This window comes from Sitodiplosis mosellana, unplaced genomic scaffold (genome assembly GCF_009176505.1).
Source record: "Sitodiplosis mosellana isolate CC-2019 unplaced genomic scaffold, AAFC_SMos_1.0 Smas_scaffold_6102, whole genome shotgun sequence".
NCBI lineage: Eukaryota > Metazoa > Arthropoda > Insecta > Diptera > Cecidomyiidae > Sitodiplosis > Sitodiplosis mosellana.
Window position 1 is genome coordinate 1,356,854 of NW_022601343.1, and position 18,760 is coordinate 1,375,613.

Sequence of the window (18,760 nt, forward strand, 5' to 3'; positions counted from 1 at the left end):
ACACACACACACACACACACACACACACACACACACACACACACACAGTTTGCACACAATTTCTCTGCCATACAGAAAGAATTGCATATGTTCAGGCGGCACAAACGAGTTTTTCATAAACGCAAGGATAAGTATAGGGCCTATTGACTTTGGTATAAAATGAAGGATATTTTCCTGATACGTATGCCCACTTGAACGAAGACAGCACAAAGTTTAAAATCTAAAGGAGATAAAGATGCGGAACAGTGGATTTGGAAACACTTTTCATATTTTCAATCGCCAGGATAAGGAATGGTACAAAAAATAACTATTGATTTTACATAATCTCCACTTCTCTTCGAAATAGCATGGACTGAAACGGTCAAAATATTTTGAATAAACATTGAAAACTAAATGTATGAAATAAAAGTCATTCTTTATTATTAATTTTTTTTTAATCTTGTGTTTTACTAAATACAGCCAATTCAAATCAATTCATTTCACGCTTCTTGTACCATATTATACAAAACGAGACAAATATCCTGTTATTGTAAATTTGGATCAAGTTTTTTAGCCGTGAATTAAACTGAAAATCAATTAATTATTAATAATAATTATTATAATTAATATTCGTTATTATTTTTTTCACGTGGCAGTATTGGTAATTACACAAATGCGCCGCGTTATAAAATTTATCGAGAATTTTAAATTACTTATTTAAATTTAATGTGGAAATGAACTCAATAATTGTAAATTAATTATGTTCAGGTATGTTCGGTTATCGGGTACGGAAATGTATAGTCATAATATATAAATACGTGTATGTGTGTCTTTTGCATGTCGGTTAATGCTCTACATTTTAAGGTACACATAAATAGACTGACGCTTTGGACCAAATAGCATCAATAGTATACATTTGCGAAGGACATAAAAATGTGTCCTAATCGAAGGCTTAACAAGGCGCCATGCCATAAAATTGAATATCCTGTCTGGTCCATGTGAGGATGGTTGGATATTTACATACACTGTATATGGCTTTCGTATTTTATTTCAAATCTAGTGCGAACATTCGGTTTCTGATTCGCAGCTATAGCTACGGTTTTTGGAAATGTTCAAAATGGTATTTATTTTTGGATTATTTTAAATGAATTCACTCCATTGGCTGTTTTTGTTGTTGCTGTTGTTGGCAATTTTTTTTCTCGATATATCTGGTTTTTTGTATTCGGTATACCATCACCTAGGCACCGGTGTATTGGCAAATTGATGGTGGTTAAATTATTTTGATTAGATAAATTTATGGTTTCAGACTTATCAGATATTAAATGCGATTTTGTAAATGGATCGATGCAACTAGAAATGAAAATTTCATAATTCACTGCACTCTTGGTTGCAAAATCCAACACACTCTCGTCCTTTCTAGAGCTCCACTCGATGCGTTTGGCACATGTCCATTCGATCGAAAGTAAATTTTTCGGCCTTCTCATAATTGTTCCGATCTGCCATTCGACAATGAAAGGTCAGTGCGATGTATTCGTAATTTATAACACACACACACACACACACACACACACACAGTGATCAAGCGAAATGGAGAGGGAGAGGGGCAAAAATCAATCCGTTTATACATTTTATTGTTTTAATTTGAGAAATGTGGTTTTTCTGCAATCAGCATCAACATTCAAACCATTTTATTTTCTGTTTTGCATTCGTTTGTGAGCCAACAAATAGTAAAATCTGAAGCAAAACATATTAACATATTATCGCGAAAAATTGCATTCATTGAATGATTTTTTTTTTCTTTTTTCAACAAAAAAGCAAATTGTTGTCGAAAACCTACTTTCCATTCAAACTCTGAATTGCATCGAGCGTTGAATTGCGTTGAAGTTTGCCGAGAGCAGATTTAAACAGATTAACGAGATTAAATTGTTTATGGAATATAATTGTGCGCAAATAATCCTACATTACCCTACTTTCATCGCCGATATTTTACCGGCTTTTCCAACAAACAAAAAAACGGCCAAAAAAACTCTTTCTTTCTCTTGTTTTTTTTTTCATTCGCGGTTTCACAGAAATAGAGATGGAGAAGTATTTAAAAAAAATACGGTTCAAATAGCCGAACAATACATTCGAAATCGAGCATGTGCAGCAAACTAGATTGCACTCTGCTGCAAATGACAATATTGTCGTACCTGACGTCATGAACGACCGAAATAGTTTCAAGTTTCCAATTTCAGGACGAAATGCAAAAGCGAAGAGGCAAGAAAACTAAAATAACATTTAATTTGCATGAAGCGCACGGATAAAGAGAAGACATCAAATGTGTAACAATTAACAATTTTGACAGCGATGCAGTGAACAGAGAAACCAAGAAAAATTTTTTGCAAAACTCGGCAACAATGAGCGACAGAGAGAGAAAGCAAGAGACACGGAGTGAGAGCGGATAAATGGAGAAGAGATAACGAAGGAACGAGAATATCTCTGTCGAGAGAGAGAGAGAGAGAGAGAGAGAGAGAAAGAGAGGCTATTTAAGTATGGCACGATTGCCATATTTCAGGTACAACCATTCGTCTGACTCCGTCCAGCCCAAGGTTATTATTTCTGGCAAATGAAAAAGTTTCGTTTTAAGCTCAATGTTCATTTATACTTCGAATGTATTTTACAAATGACAAAATTAGATGTATGCATAAACTCTATTCTAAAGCTATGAGAACGTTTTCACTTAAACTTAATGTTAAACAATCTACAATGTGATGTTACAAATGAATTATGGATAAAGCAAGAGAATTCTTGCTCGCTTCTTTTCCTAGTTGATGTGCCGTTACAAAGGAAAGTCGTACAAATCATTTTGATACAAAGTTTTATGTTGACAAAATTAAAAAACGAATTGAAATTGAACTCGTTCGAGTGAATTTAGAACGAACGCATGTTCAAAACCGACAATTTCCGGTTTAGTCAAAAGACAAATCCGACTCCAATTGAGTCAAATGTCAATTGTTGGTTTTGATTGCTGATTGGAATCGATGTTGGAAACTTTGTAATTGATTCGATGTTGGCATCGTTGTCAAGTCAAACGAATTGCAAACAAATACATCTTTTAAGTTTGGCGTTGGCAGCCGAATGACCGAATGTCGTTGACAGATTTAGTTCGTTGACGATTGATTGGCTGACGAATTTATATTTGCAATGAAGGTTGCGACGACTTTTCCCTAACGCTTCTCTCGTCCTTTTTGGATAGACGCACTTTGAATGACGTCCTTTTGTGCACTTTTTTCATGCATTCGGGCGATAATTTATTTGGTGGTGTCTGTGTCACGTTCGATAGCAATGGTGTGTGTTTCGCATACAGCATCGCAAGTAAATTTCTCGACCTAAAGCGACGCTTCTTCGATGTTTTTTGCATAGTTTTTGCCGTCAATGGTGTGGTTGCCATTCCTGTTGATGTTGATGTTGCTGGCGATGGGAATGCTTCGGAAAAATCTGAAGTTGCTGGTGAAGCAGCAAACGTAATGGATGAACATGGATTTTGTGGTGAACTTTTGCTACCACCATCATCTGAATCACTGTGATCGCTGCCAAAACCGGAGCTCAAATTGCTTGAAACATCGGAATCATACCGTGCAGTCATAATGTCATCAATTAAAATTGGCTGCTCCTTCTTGAACGGAAGGATCGGTTGCATTATAGCATAACCATCTGAATCTACTGAATCGATGCTGTTTCGCCGTACATCAAATGTGCATACATCCTCAATCTCACTGGTGCGTTCGTCTTCAATGAATATGTCACTGTGGATTTGGTCTCTGTTGATATTAGCTCCAAGCAGATTGATATTCGACGCATTACCATTTGATTGGCATGACATCGATAGATTATGTGACCACAAAATATTCGTCGATATGGTTAAATATCGGCCAAGATCGCAGTGATATATTGACTCTGATTCCGAATCGCCAATCATTTGGTTACCGTTATTGAATTCGTTCACAATATCGGACACTTGCGCTTCGAACACACTCATTTCTTCTCTATTCAAATCGTACCACTCGGCATCGTTGTCGATGTGTGATGGACCAATTGGCAATGAAACACGTTCAACATTCAGCGGCTCCTGAAAATGTTGGAACGATGGTGATTCATCACGATGCTTCTTCTTTGACTTAAAAATGTTCCAGCTTATTCTCTTCGGTTTTTTTTGGTTGATTTTGCTATCTACAACCGGTGGTATCAAAGACTTTGTTAAATTTTCACTCGCATTTTCCTCTTGATTTGCGCCACTTTCGCGATGTGATTTGAATAAACCGGAAAGAACGGCAAGGGGCCTGGCCAAGCGACGGTTGTTATGCTGCTCAGTTTTCGGTCGTAATACAACATCTTCGTAACTGCCTGATGCATCCGATACGCGCATAATTTGTTCAGCTAGTGATGCGTCGTCGTCATCATCAACGTCGTTGTCGCCGTTCGCTTGATTTGTTCTTGTACGGGCAGTCATTTGCTCTGCTTCATTAGACACGGAGTTAATGTTTTCGTTTTCGAGAACTTTGTGCTCGGCGGCATGTTCTGTGTGAACAGAGTGAAGAAGGGGAAATGAGTGTGATGAAAATGGCAACGGCAATAGCTTTGCTTTGCTTGTTATTGTCATTAAAATTCACTTACCGTTCTCGCAATCATTGTATAAGTTGAAAAATTTCAAGAGTTTTCTGAAATATTTCCTGAACTTTTGGTGCATAGTTTTGCTTTCGAACGCAATGAAAATTCGGCATTTTTTCCCTGTACAACTCCATAGTATTCCATACACATTTGCCTTTGAATGTGATCTAACCGGTCCACAGCGAATGTTTGCATTTTTTGTGTTGATATCCAGGGTGAAATGCGGCATCATTTGGTCATAACACTTTGGATAAACATTTATTTGAATACAGCGATACGAAGTGGGTGATGGTTTCATATTCAAACGGCATTCAACCCAATTCTATTTGTAAAATGAAAAAAAAAACCGAAACGAAAAACATTAGAATTCTGACATTTTTGTTGGCATTATATAGCACTTTCAACGTAAGCAGTTTTTTCACCTTCAAATAGATGATTCATCAACGCTCGAGTGCTAAAACAACTTTCTTTCTTTTTATCGTGGGCAACGATTACTTACTTTTGTCACTTGCAATACTTGATTTTCCGACACGAAATCATACTTGATGAACACGGGGATGAATGAATTAAAAAAATCCATCTTATTCGTATACTTATCTAGAGAAGATGAACGAAAAAAAAGGTTACTAGTTGGTTGAAAAGAAAGCACACAGATGTTAACGATAACAGAAACAAAACCAAAAAAAAACAAATTTTCATCAACACACACACACATTAAAAGATTGCAATGATAATCGTTGGTCGGTCATGGAATTTATAAACTACCTTCTACTAACCTCTTATAAGTTCTCAAATGAATAATTATTTTTTCGTCAAGAAATCAAATACAGTTAATTTCCGCAAAAGATTTATATAAAAAACCAATTTGAAATGTTAACGAAATTTTTCTTTCAGTCACACTCGCTCGTTGTTAGTCGCTCAAAATTCAAATTGCAAATGAGCACGATAACCGATGGAAAAAAGTAAATGACTGCGGTTATTGTAAGTGAAAGGAATCTGTCTGTCCCTCCCTTCGAAAGGAAGAAAGAAAACGAAAATGACAAGAACAGGCCAAAAGTTGTAGAGCGTTGAGGAAAAACAGATGATCAGAATCAGGATTAATAAAGAAATACATTCCTCTGGGAATCTGATGAGAGGATGGGAGAACAAAAAAACACACACAAAACAATTAAGTAAAAAGATTCGTTAACTCGGCTTAATCTGCATGCATAGAAAGTTGTCGCATGCACAGACGCAAACATAGACATCAGTAAACAACGAAAAAATGACCCATACGACTCATTTCAGGTAGAACAGAAAATAACCATGAACAATGGCAACGCGAGTCATATACAATATTGCAATGATTTTGTCTTTTTTCCGCTACCTGTTCAATGATGACGACGACGACGACGACGACGACGACGACGACGACGACGACGACGACGACGACGACGTTGACGACGACAACAACAAAAACAATAACAACATGAAGAATGACAACAACAACCAAAGTCTTAACATTGTGGCTCCCTGACCGAAGACAGTCTGTCTCTACTTCTCTCTTTTTCTCTCGCTCTCTTTTACGGCAAATGTGAAGCGTTGAGTGTCCTTCGTTCTTGTCCTTAGCCGTAGATTATAACGCATTTATTGTTTTAAACTTTAAAGCGAGCTAATTCGTGGGATTTCTTTTGTCGCCCTTTCGACTTATGACAGAAATATGGATTCTCAAACACCATTGGATAAATGGCTCATCGCTTCGCAAGAAAATATTTGATATACAATACTTGATACTCGTTTTAAGCGGACGAAAGTAACCCTTTCTTTAATATTTGAGCTGCTTGCTCTTCAAAGACACTTAATTCGCGCAACAAATAATTTCCCAGAAGCCAATGATATGTTGAAAAAACACTTTAATTTTCAAGTGTTAATTTTGTTGTTATTGTTTTCGGCGGATTTTTTATTTTTGAAGAATAATACACTGAAACTATCGACACCGATGCACCAGTTTCATTTGACCTTTGTTTATAAAGGACGATATTAGCGGGAAATTCTCTCTCCCCTCTCTCTGTATTTTTTTCTCTCTTCAAAATAAGTCATTGGCTTAAATCTGTGATACGAGTGGACACTGATTGCTATTGATTTAACTGATGATAGTTAAAGTTAATGGCCTTAGAGCCCGAAAAATTCCCAAAATTGATATTGATATCGAATAATTCAATTTAGCGAGAAAAAAAATGCGAAAATGTTCATAGTGACTTGTGTTTTAATTGGTAAAATCTATTCGATGTAGCCTGTCGAAGCGTATTTAATACTTGACAAGGTCTTTTAATTCGTTGACTTTAAAATTCCATTTTGTCTCCATGAAGAGATTCTATTTTCAAATTTAAACGAGTCCAGGCAAAATAGAATTGTTTATATACATTGTACACTGTGCAAAGTGTGCAGTGTGCACACTCATCATTTTATTGCTGGAAATTTTCACGGTCTGTTTTTCAGTTTGTTTTGCTCACTTTGATTGTGACTGGATTTCCTTCTCTTTATCTTTCTCCTTCCCATTCTCGTTCGTATGCTAGCTAACTTTTGGCTCAGAACGACATCGAATTGGTATTTACGGCCATTGGGAAAACAATGGAATTATAAAAGAAAGCCTGGGCTTGTAAGTGGAAAGAAATTTAATTTTAAAAACAAATCTTTTGATTCACATTACGATGTGCGACAGGCAGCAGCTCATAGACGATACACCACATTTTCAATCGCATGTAAAACTCGTCACGTAACACCAACAAAATCGAGATAAATACCTAAGTAAAGAGGGACGACGCCTCCAAATGATTGAATTAACATATGAACAAAATCTCATCCATATACAAATATAGAAGCACGAATGAAGATCGGTGTGGAGCAGAGGAAGGGGGAGAGGGAGAGAATCAAGACAATGGAAAGCAAAATTTAAAATATGCCAAGTGCAAAAGCAATTACGCGTCTTGATGCTCCATTCGCCAAAATACGGCACGACCGGATTGTGTGTGTGTTCGCTCTTGCCATCACATTCGTTTATCCGTGCGTTCATTCATTACATACACACACAACTATCAAGCCGAAATTGGCTGGCGGCTATTTGTTGTTTAGTATTCAATTAATGCAAACGCTTCGCATTTGGCAAGTATTTTTAATTTTGGTTATCTTTTTCTGCCGAGTCGGCAGTATTTTCTCCATGGCAAAGCATAAAAAGTTCTCCAGAGCATTTGAGCTGGGTCGAGAATTGGTGTGCAAACACAACGAACAAGGCGGTTGTGCACTATTCATACCCGCTCACCAGTATCGAAGAAGGAATACCGTTTGTATTGGCATTAACACATATCGATCATAATGTGCAACCGATTCATTGGACGTCGCACATGGATATGCTGATGGTGTATGGGCACGCATCTCTCATCCTCTCTCCCTATCTCTCTTTCACTTTCTTTCATTTCAGCAGATGGTTTACTATAGCATTCTTCAAATCGATTGGTAGTGACCCGAGACCGAGTCAATTTTGGCGCTCACGAAACTCCAAAAAGTTCTCTCTCTCCCTTCGTGTATCTCTAATGAAAAGAACAACAGAAATTTGTTGGATCACTGCGAAATCCCCTTTGACGAAATTGCTTTAATTGAATTTGAGACACGTTTCCAGGCTAGAGAGCTGATAAAACGTCCTGCAGGCAAATAATGTGGAAGAAGTTTGTTGCAATAACTTCATATGCAGTCACTTAACGCACACGCATACGTATGGTCCATGTAATAAATTTTTAAGGAGGGCGCAATACAGCACTTGAGATCTTCCTAAAACAATCTAATTAATTTAACTCTTGAAAATCTGTTTGTTTCAGCAAATGTTTTATTTGTCAACAAAAATCTCTCTCGTCGTGTTTCCTGTCAACAACAACAACAAGTGAACAAGAGGCGCTAGTGAAAGTTTATGGAAGTGTCGCCGGATACAAAAGAGAAGCTGCCGTAAGGCATCCTACAACATCAGCTCAGCATTTTAATAAGGAGGGAAAAAATCCTTTAAATGAGAAAAAGCAAGCCTTTCCGATTATCACTTCATCAATTAATACTGTACCGGACAGTCTGTCCGATGCAGTTGGCTCTGTTTAGCGTATTAGCAACGTAGATCGGTGGAAGGCCAATGGAATGAAATAGAATCGGGCGTTTTTGTCATTTGATACCAAATTTTCTAGAAGATAGAGGTTCTGGCAGCGTGAAGATTCGAAAAGATTGTATTTTCTTGAATGTTCAAAGCAAAAATGAATTATACACTGAAGAAGCTCTTGAAGAAAAACTTTCAATGGCCAGTGGCTACCGCCATCTCTATTTTGGATCACACAACAAAATCGTTAGGTAGATTTTATAGCAAAACCTGTCAATTGTTAGCCAAAATAGGTGATGCACTTGAATCCGTACTTGTACAGTTTGTTGACGTTATTGCAGTTCAACACTAGAAACTGGTATATAAACGTTCATTTTTATGAGATTCATAGTCATATTCTATCAGTAAATGTTCAGAAAGAAGAAGAGATGACAAAAAAGTAACCAAATGAGAAAAGTCCTGAAATTGTATTCAGAATGAGATGACTGGCTGATTTATTTGCGGTTCGATAATATTCAAATAATACGAGAGTTCCAAAAGTGGACTTTAAACCACAAGTAAAACAGATTTCTTCCGTTGAATAGACTGCATAGAGTGTAAACGATGATCCTAGCGCATGTTTCAGTAAAACGCATCCAAGATCATCTCTATGTAAGAGAGGAACGAGAAGGAGAGAGAATCAGAGTGTGAGAGAGAGAGATAGAGTGAGAGAGAAAAGGAAGAAAAATCTCAGGAAATTTAAATGCGCAAACAGAAACCTAACCGATATATACACATAACACACACGCACGCACACATATGCGCATCGAACATACGAGTACGCGTTCAACACCAACACAACTAGTAACAACAACAATAGAAAAACAAATCCAGTGAACACCACACGAGAGGTGCTTGAAATAAAAAACAAATAAAATTCATGAACAGAACGCATACAACAACCGAAAAATTTCCAATGCGATCGGTTTGTGTGTTGGTGGAATATTGTTTTTTTCTTCTTCTTCTTCTTTATTTGGTTTCTGTTCTCTCTGCAATGTGCGCTATTTCCCATGTTGCTTCGGCTGTGTGTGCACAACTACAGCCAAGATCTTGCACAATACATTAAAACGATCCCTGATGATCGTGTATAGTCGACGATTTTGTTTGTCGCGTTACCTTTGTCGTCGTATTTTCTTCGATATCGGCCATTTTAACTCCAGCTCCAAAGCAGCAAAACGTACGTTCAGTCGAGTATCAACAGGTGTGTGAATCGCGTGTGTACGTACGTTTCAAAAGTTTCTCCTCGTCTATTTTACTATCTCCCTTTCCAATTCAATGTGAGTTTTGTCTGCTGATCTATTGTGCTAAATGAGTGACTGATCTAATGACTGGTTGCACACTGTGTTTTTTAACCTTACAAAAAAAAATTTTCTTCACTATCGTTGTTTACGTATATTTATACATATTGCAATATATGTGTATAAATATATTGTTAGTTCAATCGATGGTGACAAAAACAGTGCTAGCGAAATTAAATGATCATTTTATTTTTTTGGATACAAGCAAAGCGAGGAGGGAAAAAAACAACAGATAAAAAAGAAAAAGTTTAAAAATCAATCATAGATAAGCAAAGGAGACGAACAAAATAACGCCAGCATTTAATTATTATTCCATTCCTTCTCATTCCATCGTATTCACCACATAAACGGCATATGGACGGATCAAACGAATGAGATCATTCAGTGAAACGACTTGTGTCGATTGGTGTGTGGCACCTCTTTTTTTTCACGTGTGTACTGTGTGCGTAATCAAATTCACAACTTATCCGAAACATCCGGAAATATTCTACTCACAAATCTATGGCCTTTGATTAATTTTGAATTCGAGCAATAATGTTGTGCCATACGAAGATAATAACAAATAAAACGATCAAATCATGACCAAGATCAAATAATTGCAATTAATTAATTAAATGTTGTTGTTATTTTGTTAACTCTTGCTTGGCCAGAAATCGAGAAAGAGAGGGAGGGATAGAGAATGAGAAGCAAAAGAATAAACAACACCTAGAAAAATAATAACGGATAGTTGATTAGTGCGCAATATTACCTACAACTAATAATCATCAACACCTTTTACGGATTTTTTTAGTGAAAGATTGCGGCGACTGTGTTGGACGGAAAGAGAATTAAAGAAATCGAAATATATTGTGAAACAAAAGAATTTATTTATTTGGATAAAATAAAGACACAAATCATGTAAGTGTTAAACGATATAAATATTGTTATTATAACTGTTGTTGTGGTTGCGTGTGTCATTGTTCATTTGAAAATTTAGTATCGCACCAAAATTTAAAAAAAAGAAGAAGTTTATGATCAACCAAAAACAGCATACGTAATCTAACTGTGAATATACGCATTGCTTTAAATTGAGGATAAGAATGCTTCTCTCTTGCCAAGTACTATGTTACATATTTTATGGTATATGTGACTCATTAGTCATAGTCAATTGAATATAAAAATTTATAAAAAAAATGAACACTTCACTTGAAATTATCCCCATTCGCATATTGTGCGCGCACGCGTATGCAACGCTATGTGTGAGTGAGTGTTTGTTCATTTGCTGTGTCAAGAATATGAGGACAAAACCAATAACAAAACGGCTTTGATCATATGTGTATTCATAATTGTCTGCGATGCCTTTATGACGCCATAATCACATTCTGTCGTATTCGCTACATGGTCGTTATCTATATATTCCATGGAATGCCATGTCAACAATAACAGCTTCGAAAAAATATGCCACAATGAAATTAAAAACCTCCTGAGATAAATTGATATATCCACCGACACAGTCACACATAACACACCCAGACATAACAACTAACGACTACTACCACAGAATTGACACATTTCTACGCCCGATAATCGCTAGAAGATGAAAGATGTTTCTGGGCAAAAAAAAGAGATTTCATTCCGATCTATTGATCAAACTTCATAATTGTGACACGAAATTTTCGTTCCATTCGTCACAAAATTCGTACTGAAATGCTCTAAAGTGTGGTTGTCGTTTCAGTGTTTTTACCTTCAAGTGACGGGAAAACAGTTGGCGAATGTCGTTTTACTTTGGCAAAAAAGTATATCACTCAAGCACGGAATTGAATTAGCAATGCGCGAACGCATACAATTATTGGAGTTCAAATGATACAAAAGATTAGAAGTTGAAGTGGATACAATACTTACTGGGCAGTGTACAAAACGCGCGTACAATCAGTTGTCGATAGGTTAGATGCGATTAGTAACGATAATTCTATATATATATATATAAGGATCATAAATTAAAATGGCTTTTGTCTTGGTTAACACGTTGTTGTTGTTGGGGCTCGTGTGTCGCTCATGCCTTGGATATATTTAATGTGTACAATTTGACTTATAGAAACGTTGCTGAATTTATTGATTCATGTAAATTGTAGCACATGACGTATTAGACTTTTGCACGGTCTGACGCTGAACACGGTGTGACTGAAAATTAACAACAGACAACAATATACTATATAATAATCGTAGTAGGCATTACAAATTCCATGCTAACCATCTTTTATACTACAACAGCAATTTCTATTTAATGACCAAATCAAATCAGTGTGCAGCGCACTTAAGTCTCGTCGATGCAGCATCGTTAAGTGGTTTACACGAGCGTTTCCACCGTCATATAGTTTCGTGTTTATTGCTCGTGTTGCGGTTGTTGTTGCTGTTGTTGTTATTTTCCTTTTCGGTGCTGTAAGCAAATCGACAATTTGAAATTCTCAATGGCGCAGTGTATAACATGCAAACGCCTAAATATTCCATTAATCTTGAATGCATCTCCAAGAAAAAAACATTGTGTGATCACATACACATGGCTTTTACTCCACAAATATGCTGTGTGTATGTATCGCTATGAGCTAAAGCAAAAATGTACTATAACGATCAGATTTCCTTGCTCTCTCTTTCTCTCTCACTATTTCTTCGTTTTTTATATTTTGATGATGAAAATGATCGTTGATGCTGATGCTGATGCTGATGCTAAATCTAAATCCTTTCAAATGAGATTCAACATCCGCTGCGATCAAGAAGATGGATTTTAAATAAATCCAACAGCGCAAATATACTAATAATAATCTACGCAAGCGGCCGCCATACACTTTTAGGGTGTATGTAAGATAGGGCAGGGTGATTTTTTGGGCAAAATTCAAATCAGTAAGACAGGTTTGATCCGATTTTTTTAATAATATAATTCTCCAGATTTTCAGATCTTAATACAAGCAGCAATGAAATACAATTGACGGAAAGTCGATATTCGCTGTCAAACAATGCTACAAATCAACATTTTTGTATTTTAATGTAGGAATTTATTTGTAATTCTTTTGAAAAGATATCATTCTGTTCTCTGTAAAGAGTGTTGGAGCTACATTGAAACTTATTTCCACATTAAACTATTCCCACATCACCCCACTATACCCTACTCGTTTGCATTCCGTATGACACCAGTAAAATGCCAAATGGAATGAAGCCAGACAAAGAGCAGCGACACCATACTAAACATATTCATATCGATATCCATATGCCACTTTGCGTACTTGTATTCTCATAAAACAATACAAAATAAGAATGCTCACGAAAACGCAGTATAATTTTATCTAATGTGTTGCAATTAAACGCAATTGTTTTTTTTTTCTCCATAAATACCGATCGTAATACAGGAAAACCACGGTGAAAACGGTCATTTTATTTATATCCGTTATTTTTGGGTTTTTGTTTGTCTTTTCACCAGCATTTGTGCCAGCCGATTTCGACGAGATAGCAAGCAATATCTATGAAATATACATGAGTCAGCTCTTTATGTAACTTTAAATCGGAATGCCTAGATATTGATGGTGGGTGATTTGCATTTGCACGATTTGCACATGAAAATCAATCCGTGACGTTTAACACATCAAACACTCTCCTGTCTGTCTCTATCTCTGTGTCTTTTTTGTATGTCTGAAAGTGCCTAAAAGAAAACCGTTTTTCATAAAATTATCGAAACACCGCTGTACTGGAGACTGATGTACTTTTCGGTTTACCATCATCTAAACGTTGCTGTGTTCGCATAGAGACCACAGAGCTGTTGTTTAATCTCTCCGCATCACAGAAAGTCTCGTACGTAGGTGTTTAATGTATGTTTCACAACACAATAACCAATAACTTATACGCCGTAGCACACCGTTTGTGTATGGATACTAGCAGCAGCAGCAGTAACAACAACAACACACCCGAGGAGACCAGAGACGAAAGAAGAAAAGACACATTCAACCGAGGAGAGACGTGAAGTAGCGTAAATGTGTGCTGTGTCTTTGGAACTGTTGTTGTTGTTGGATCTTTTTTCGAAGTTCAAAACCCAACGCCGATATTTGAGCTATCAGAATGCGTACGTTTTGGTTGCATTTGTATTTTAAAGTGAATCATAAAGTATCTGTGTCATACAATACAGAGTATACGTTGACTATTAATGGCGTTTGTCGTGTGCACACCTACTTATATACACATTGGATTTCTCATTCTTCCTCTCTGATTCCACACAAACACAAACACACTCGCATATTTACACATACACTTTGCTTATGCCTTCGAACTTGGACCATTGCTACAGACACTTCTGTTTCATTCCTTTATTTCATTTTCTTCATATTCCAATTCCAATTTCAGTGTAATTAAATCCAAAAGTGATGGATTTTATGCTACGATCGTTTTTTTTTCGTAGATCGATGGAGGGTTAGATACTCCAAGCATTTCGGTTAAATGGTTTTCACGAAACATTACTTTAATATTTTATTCTCATTTGTTGACTTGTTATCTACAGCTTGTCTAAATTCGATTTGGATGCATCATTTATATCAATGATCGATACCAGCATGATCATGAACATTTCACGATGAACCGTGTACATATTGATTGTTTGTCAAAATGATTGACTAGTTTATATATTGTAATCAGTTTCACTAATTGCACGACAATTCATTTTGTACCGTTGACAATGCGATTAAGTGATTGTGTTTGTTGACACAAAGCATTGGCTCCATTGGCTTGATCATTCATTTTGCACACAAAGCAAAATAAGTCATTTATTCTTCTTTTTTTTCTGCCAGTTGACATCAATGATGGCTAATGACGCAATGCAATTGATTGATTTCATTTCATTTTACTTCAATTCATTGGAAATTTCTCGTACGAAGAAGAAATTGTTCCCATCCAATAGTACAACGCGATGAAATAGATTCATGTGCAAAGTGCAAACTAGGATTTTCAGTCTATAACACATCGCGACGAAATTTTTAAAAAAAAAAAAAATCTCTTCTTGCATTCAAGTAAAGTTGTTGATATTCTGACAAGAAGTTTATTTACAGTGAAATTGATCGGTTGATAACCTCAGAATCGGAATTAAAAACAATGATTGAATGATTCGAATACCGCAATTATTTATTCATAGCAACGATATTTGTGCTCGCTTTTATGTCACTGTTTACGCAAACAATTCGCATTCTTTCGCAGCGGGATACTGATTTCGGAGCAACGTACTATATGAAATTTAATTTTGATAGATTTTCGGGTATACTCAACGGGTTGTCAGAGTCAAATCCTAGATTCAGGTTTTAGCCGATGCAGTTTTGCATATAGAAACATTTCAGTAAAATATTCAAATATAAAAGCACACGATTAATATTATGCAATGATTAATTTGCCTACAAAAATATCTGACATTCTTGTGCATATTGTAAAACGACAGAATTTATGACAATCGAATGCGAATTCTGTCATTGATTATTTATTTGTTCTGCATCGCTTTATTCGTAATAAAAAGTAATATTTTTCGATATTGATGTAATTCAAATTACCGAGCATCTATATTTAGTTCAATTGAATTCGATGCAAAAACCTGTTCACTTTATTCTGATGATTTGAATCGAGTTTTTTTCTCTCTTCTCCGATTAAACTGATTTATAAAATCAACAAATAGTCATTCAAATTGATTTTGTTAGGGGGTGAAAGCCTCCTACGTACCATTGACATTGAATAGATGGCAAACTACTCGATAACAATTGCTAATTCAAATGGGGCGCTTCCTACTATTCCTACAAATTCACTAATATTTACGTTCAAATGGAAATCAACATTGACAAAAGAGAGAGAGAAAAAAAATGTGGTGTGCATATATTTATATTGGAATTGGGTTCATTTGAATTTTGTTACATTCATAGGCAAAAAAAGTGATCACAAAAACGTGATATAGGGACTTAATACATTTGACAGCAGCAATTTGATATTGTTGATATTAGAGGTGGATTTTACGTATTGAATCGAAATAAACAAAGACGAGAGATAGAATAAATGAGGCAAAAAAACGACAAGCATACTTAAATACTGATTGATGGCATCGCAATATACTGTTCTATGTATATTTACGGTGACATCGGCAATTGTTCTCCACGCTTTTTTTATGTATCTTTATAATGAGAAATCGGTTGCCACACATTTATTTCAATTTCATTTAATTGCTGCTACTGCATTTGCAATCGGACGCGATTAACGAATGATGTTTGAGTTTGAAATTTTATGCTGATCTTGAACAATTTCATATTGTGAATAATGTGTTTGCGAAGCCAACATCGAATTTTTTTTTCGAAAACTCAATTCGAAGAAGAAGAATTTGAAGAAAATGACGATCGGTTTGCAAATGATATTTACAACCAATTGAAACACCTGCAAGACTAGTAGTACATCATTTTGAGCTCGCATGGAATGAAACCCGCTCGAATCCAGAATGAAACACACACACTCAATTATATTCGAAGTCATTTGGTTTCTTTAAAACCACCCGAAAACAATTACGATAGCCAAATTACGAACTTTTTTTTGTGCTGTAAGGAAATACGGTCATTTTTTCTCTTTTTTGCCGTATGTAAATTGCATATATTTAACGATCCCAACTCAATTACTCCACAAACATGTGCTCTATTTCCGAGCGGCGGTTAGATTGCCACATGAACTGTTCATATGCATGCAAATATTTGCCAGACATGAAATGGGGCAAGTGCGCAAACGTTGACGAGCCAAATGAATGCCAAACAAAGAAGTCTGTAGACATTTAAGGACTGTTTGCTATAGTTTACGAATATGCTTTGTAGATTAACTAAAATTCGGCTGAAAAAAAAATGTTGAGAACAAAAGCAAAATGATGGAAATACGAGCCCAAAAGAACACAAAGTGGGGAAGAAAAACGCATGTTGGTCAAATTTAGCAGTTGGTATAATTTTTTTTCGCCCAACAGAGACGCAACAGGCAACTGCAGCTTAACGTATACGTGTATGTGTACGATGTACAGTATACGCCATCCCGTGTATATTCTTATTCAAAAGATCGCAACAGAGTAGAGTGGTCGTGCGTGTTTGCGAATGTGGAAACGTTGCAATTGTAATGAAACACCGTCATATCGGGTAAACGGGGCAAAGTGCAAACTCGACATATCTCGCTCTGGGCACGTCATATGCCAAATCTGATTTTTTTTCATAATTGCGCATTAGAATGTTGGACACTTGACGCTTGCCAGTGTTTTTCTCCAGCCCAATACACTTCTCCGTGGATATGAGATTTAAGACTTTTTCCATTTATCAGGCCGAAATTATTTTGGTCAAATATTGCAAATTTCCATTTCAAATATAAAATGAAAGATATTGCCTTCATTCAAAACCAAAATTTACGTATCGAAAAAAGTGTGGTGTGGCTTTGCTCTATGCTCCCCTATACTGTACTAGATATCGAGAAAACGGAGAGCCGAATACACATTTTGAAATTAAACATGTCGATCGATAGCACTCACAATGGCAACACCGTCGCCGCCGCCGCTGTTTCTGAAGAAAGAATAGCCTTCAACACCCAATGTTGATATCTTGTTCCATGTTCCTCGCTGCCTGTGACTGCGAACAAGATTCTAACTGTATATCGTCTGTTCATAAATTTTCAGATGTATTGCTGCGGTGCTATCTTTCTTCATTCGATATATTGGAACAAAGGAGAAAATACCGCGAACCGAGAGTGTTTAGCTCATTTCATGTACGTATACAATGCACATGTACATGTGCACACGAACACATATCGGTTCACTTGTAATTCATTGGACTCTCTTACCACTTCCACAACGAACCGCAATAATTTAATGCGACGAAAGAAAAAGAACGTCCATCGCCTCGGTGTGTACATTTATTTTGAGAAGTGAAAGAAAGCGGTAACAGATAGATAGAGAGAGAGAGAGAGAGAGAGAGAGAGAGAGAGAGCTCGATGTTTGTTCTCTGTTGTGTGCTTTCCTCTTTTAGGAACAGTTTTGGGCTTACGGCGCATATCTCGCCTGTAAGACAACCAACAGCAACACACATATCTAGTGCATATTTAGTGTGCATCCCATGTAAGTTTTTTTTTTATAAAGATCACTTCTTGGGATTGTACTCATGTGTTGGAATAAATGCATGGGCACGGAGAAAGAGCGCCAAAAGAAAAGTCCATGAGGTGCCAATTCACTTTGAACTGAATACAGCATCGGTAACCAAAAAAAAAGAAACAAAAACAACTTCAACCCACGAAAATACCATCATCCATCTGTTTTAATTTATGTAGTAACGCGATGCTGTGCTGCCGTGACGCATCCAACTAAATGGAAAAGATTTACTTTTGCTTAACCAATATTTCATGCGTATCAACGACTATGTGTTCGCTAGCCTCTTTCAATATATGTACACTCGCATCAAGCAATCATTGGTTTCCGGGGTTCTTAACACCAAATCAAAAACTGTATTGTTGCAAACTAGTCAATTGTTTTCCAAGAAAAAAAAATCAATTGAACATATAAATACGGAAACTATCTATAGAGTGAGTCGTTTATAAATTCAATTCACATCCAAATCGATTATGTTTGTTTTCGGCGATATTCGGTACGTGCCTATACCGCTACAAACATACATTCTGACACCAAAAAACC

General features: G+C 36.3%; 1 protein-coding gene across 1 annotated transcript; it reads right to left on the minus strand.

Moving 5' to 3' along the window:
* Positions 1 to 2,794: 2,794 nt before the first annotated feature.
* On the minus strand, positions 2,795 to 4,820 carry LOC129573607 (uncharacterized). Its single transcript, XM_055454363.1, has 2 exons — positions 4,633 to 4,820; positions 2,795 to 4,536 (listed from the first exon to the last, which is right to left on the minus strand). The coding sequence occupies exons 1-2, from the start codon at positions 4,703 to 4,705 to the stop codon at positions 3,152 to 3,154; spliced, it is 1,458 nt and encodes a 485-aa protein (XP_055310338.1). The 5' UTR covers positions 4,706 to 4,820; the 3' UTR covers positions 2,795 to 3,151.
* Positions 4,821 to 18,760: the final 13,940 nt, after the last annotated feature.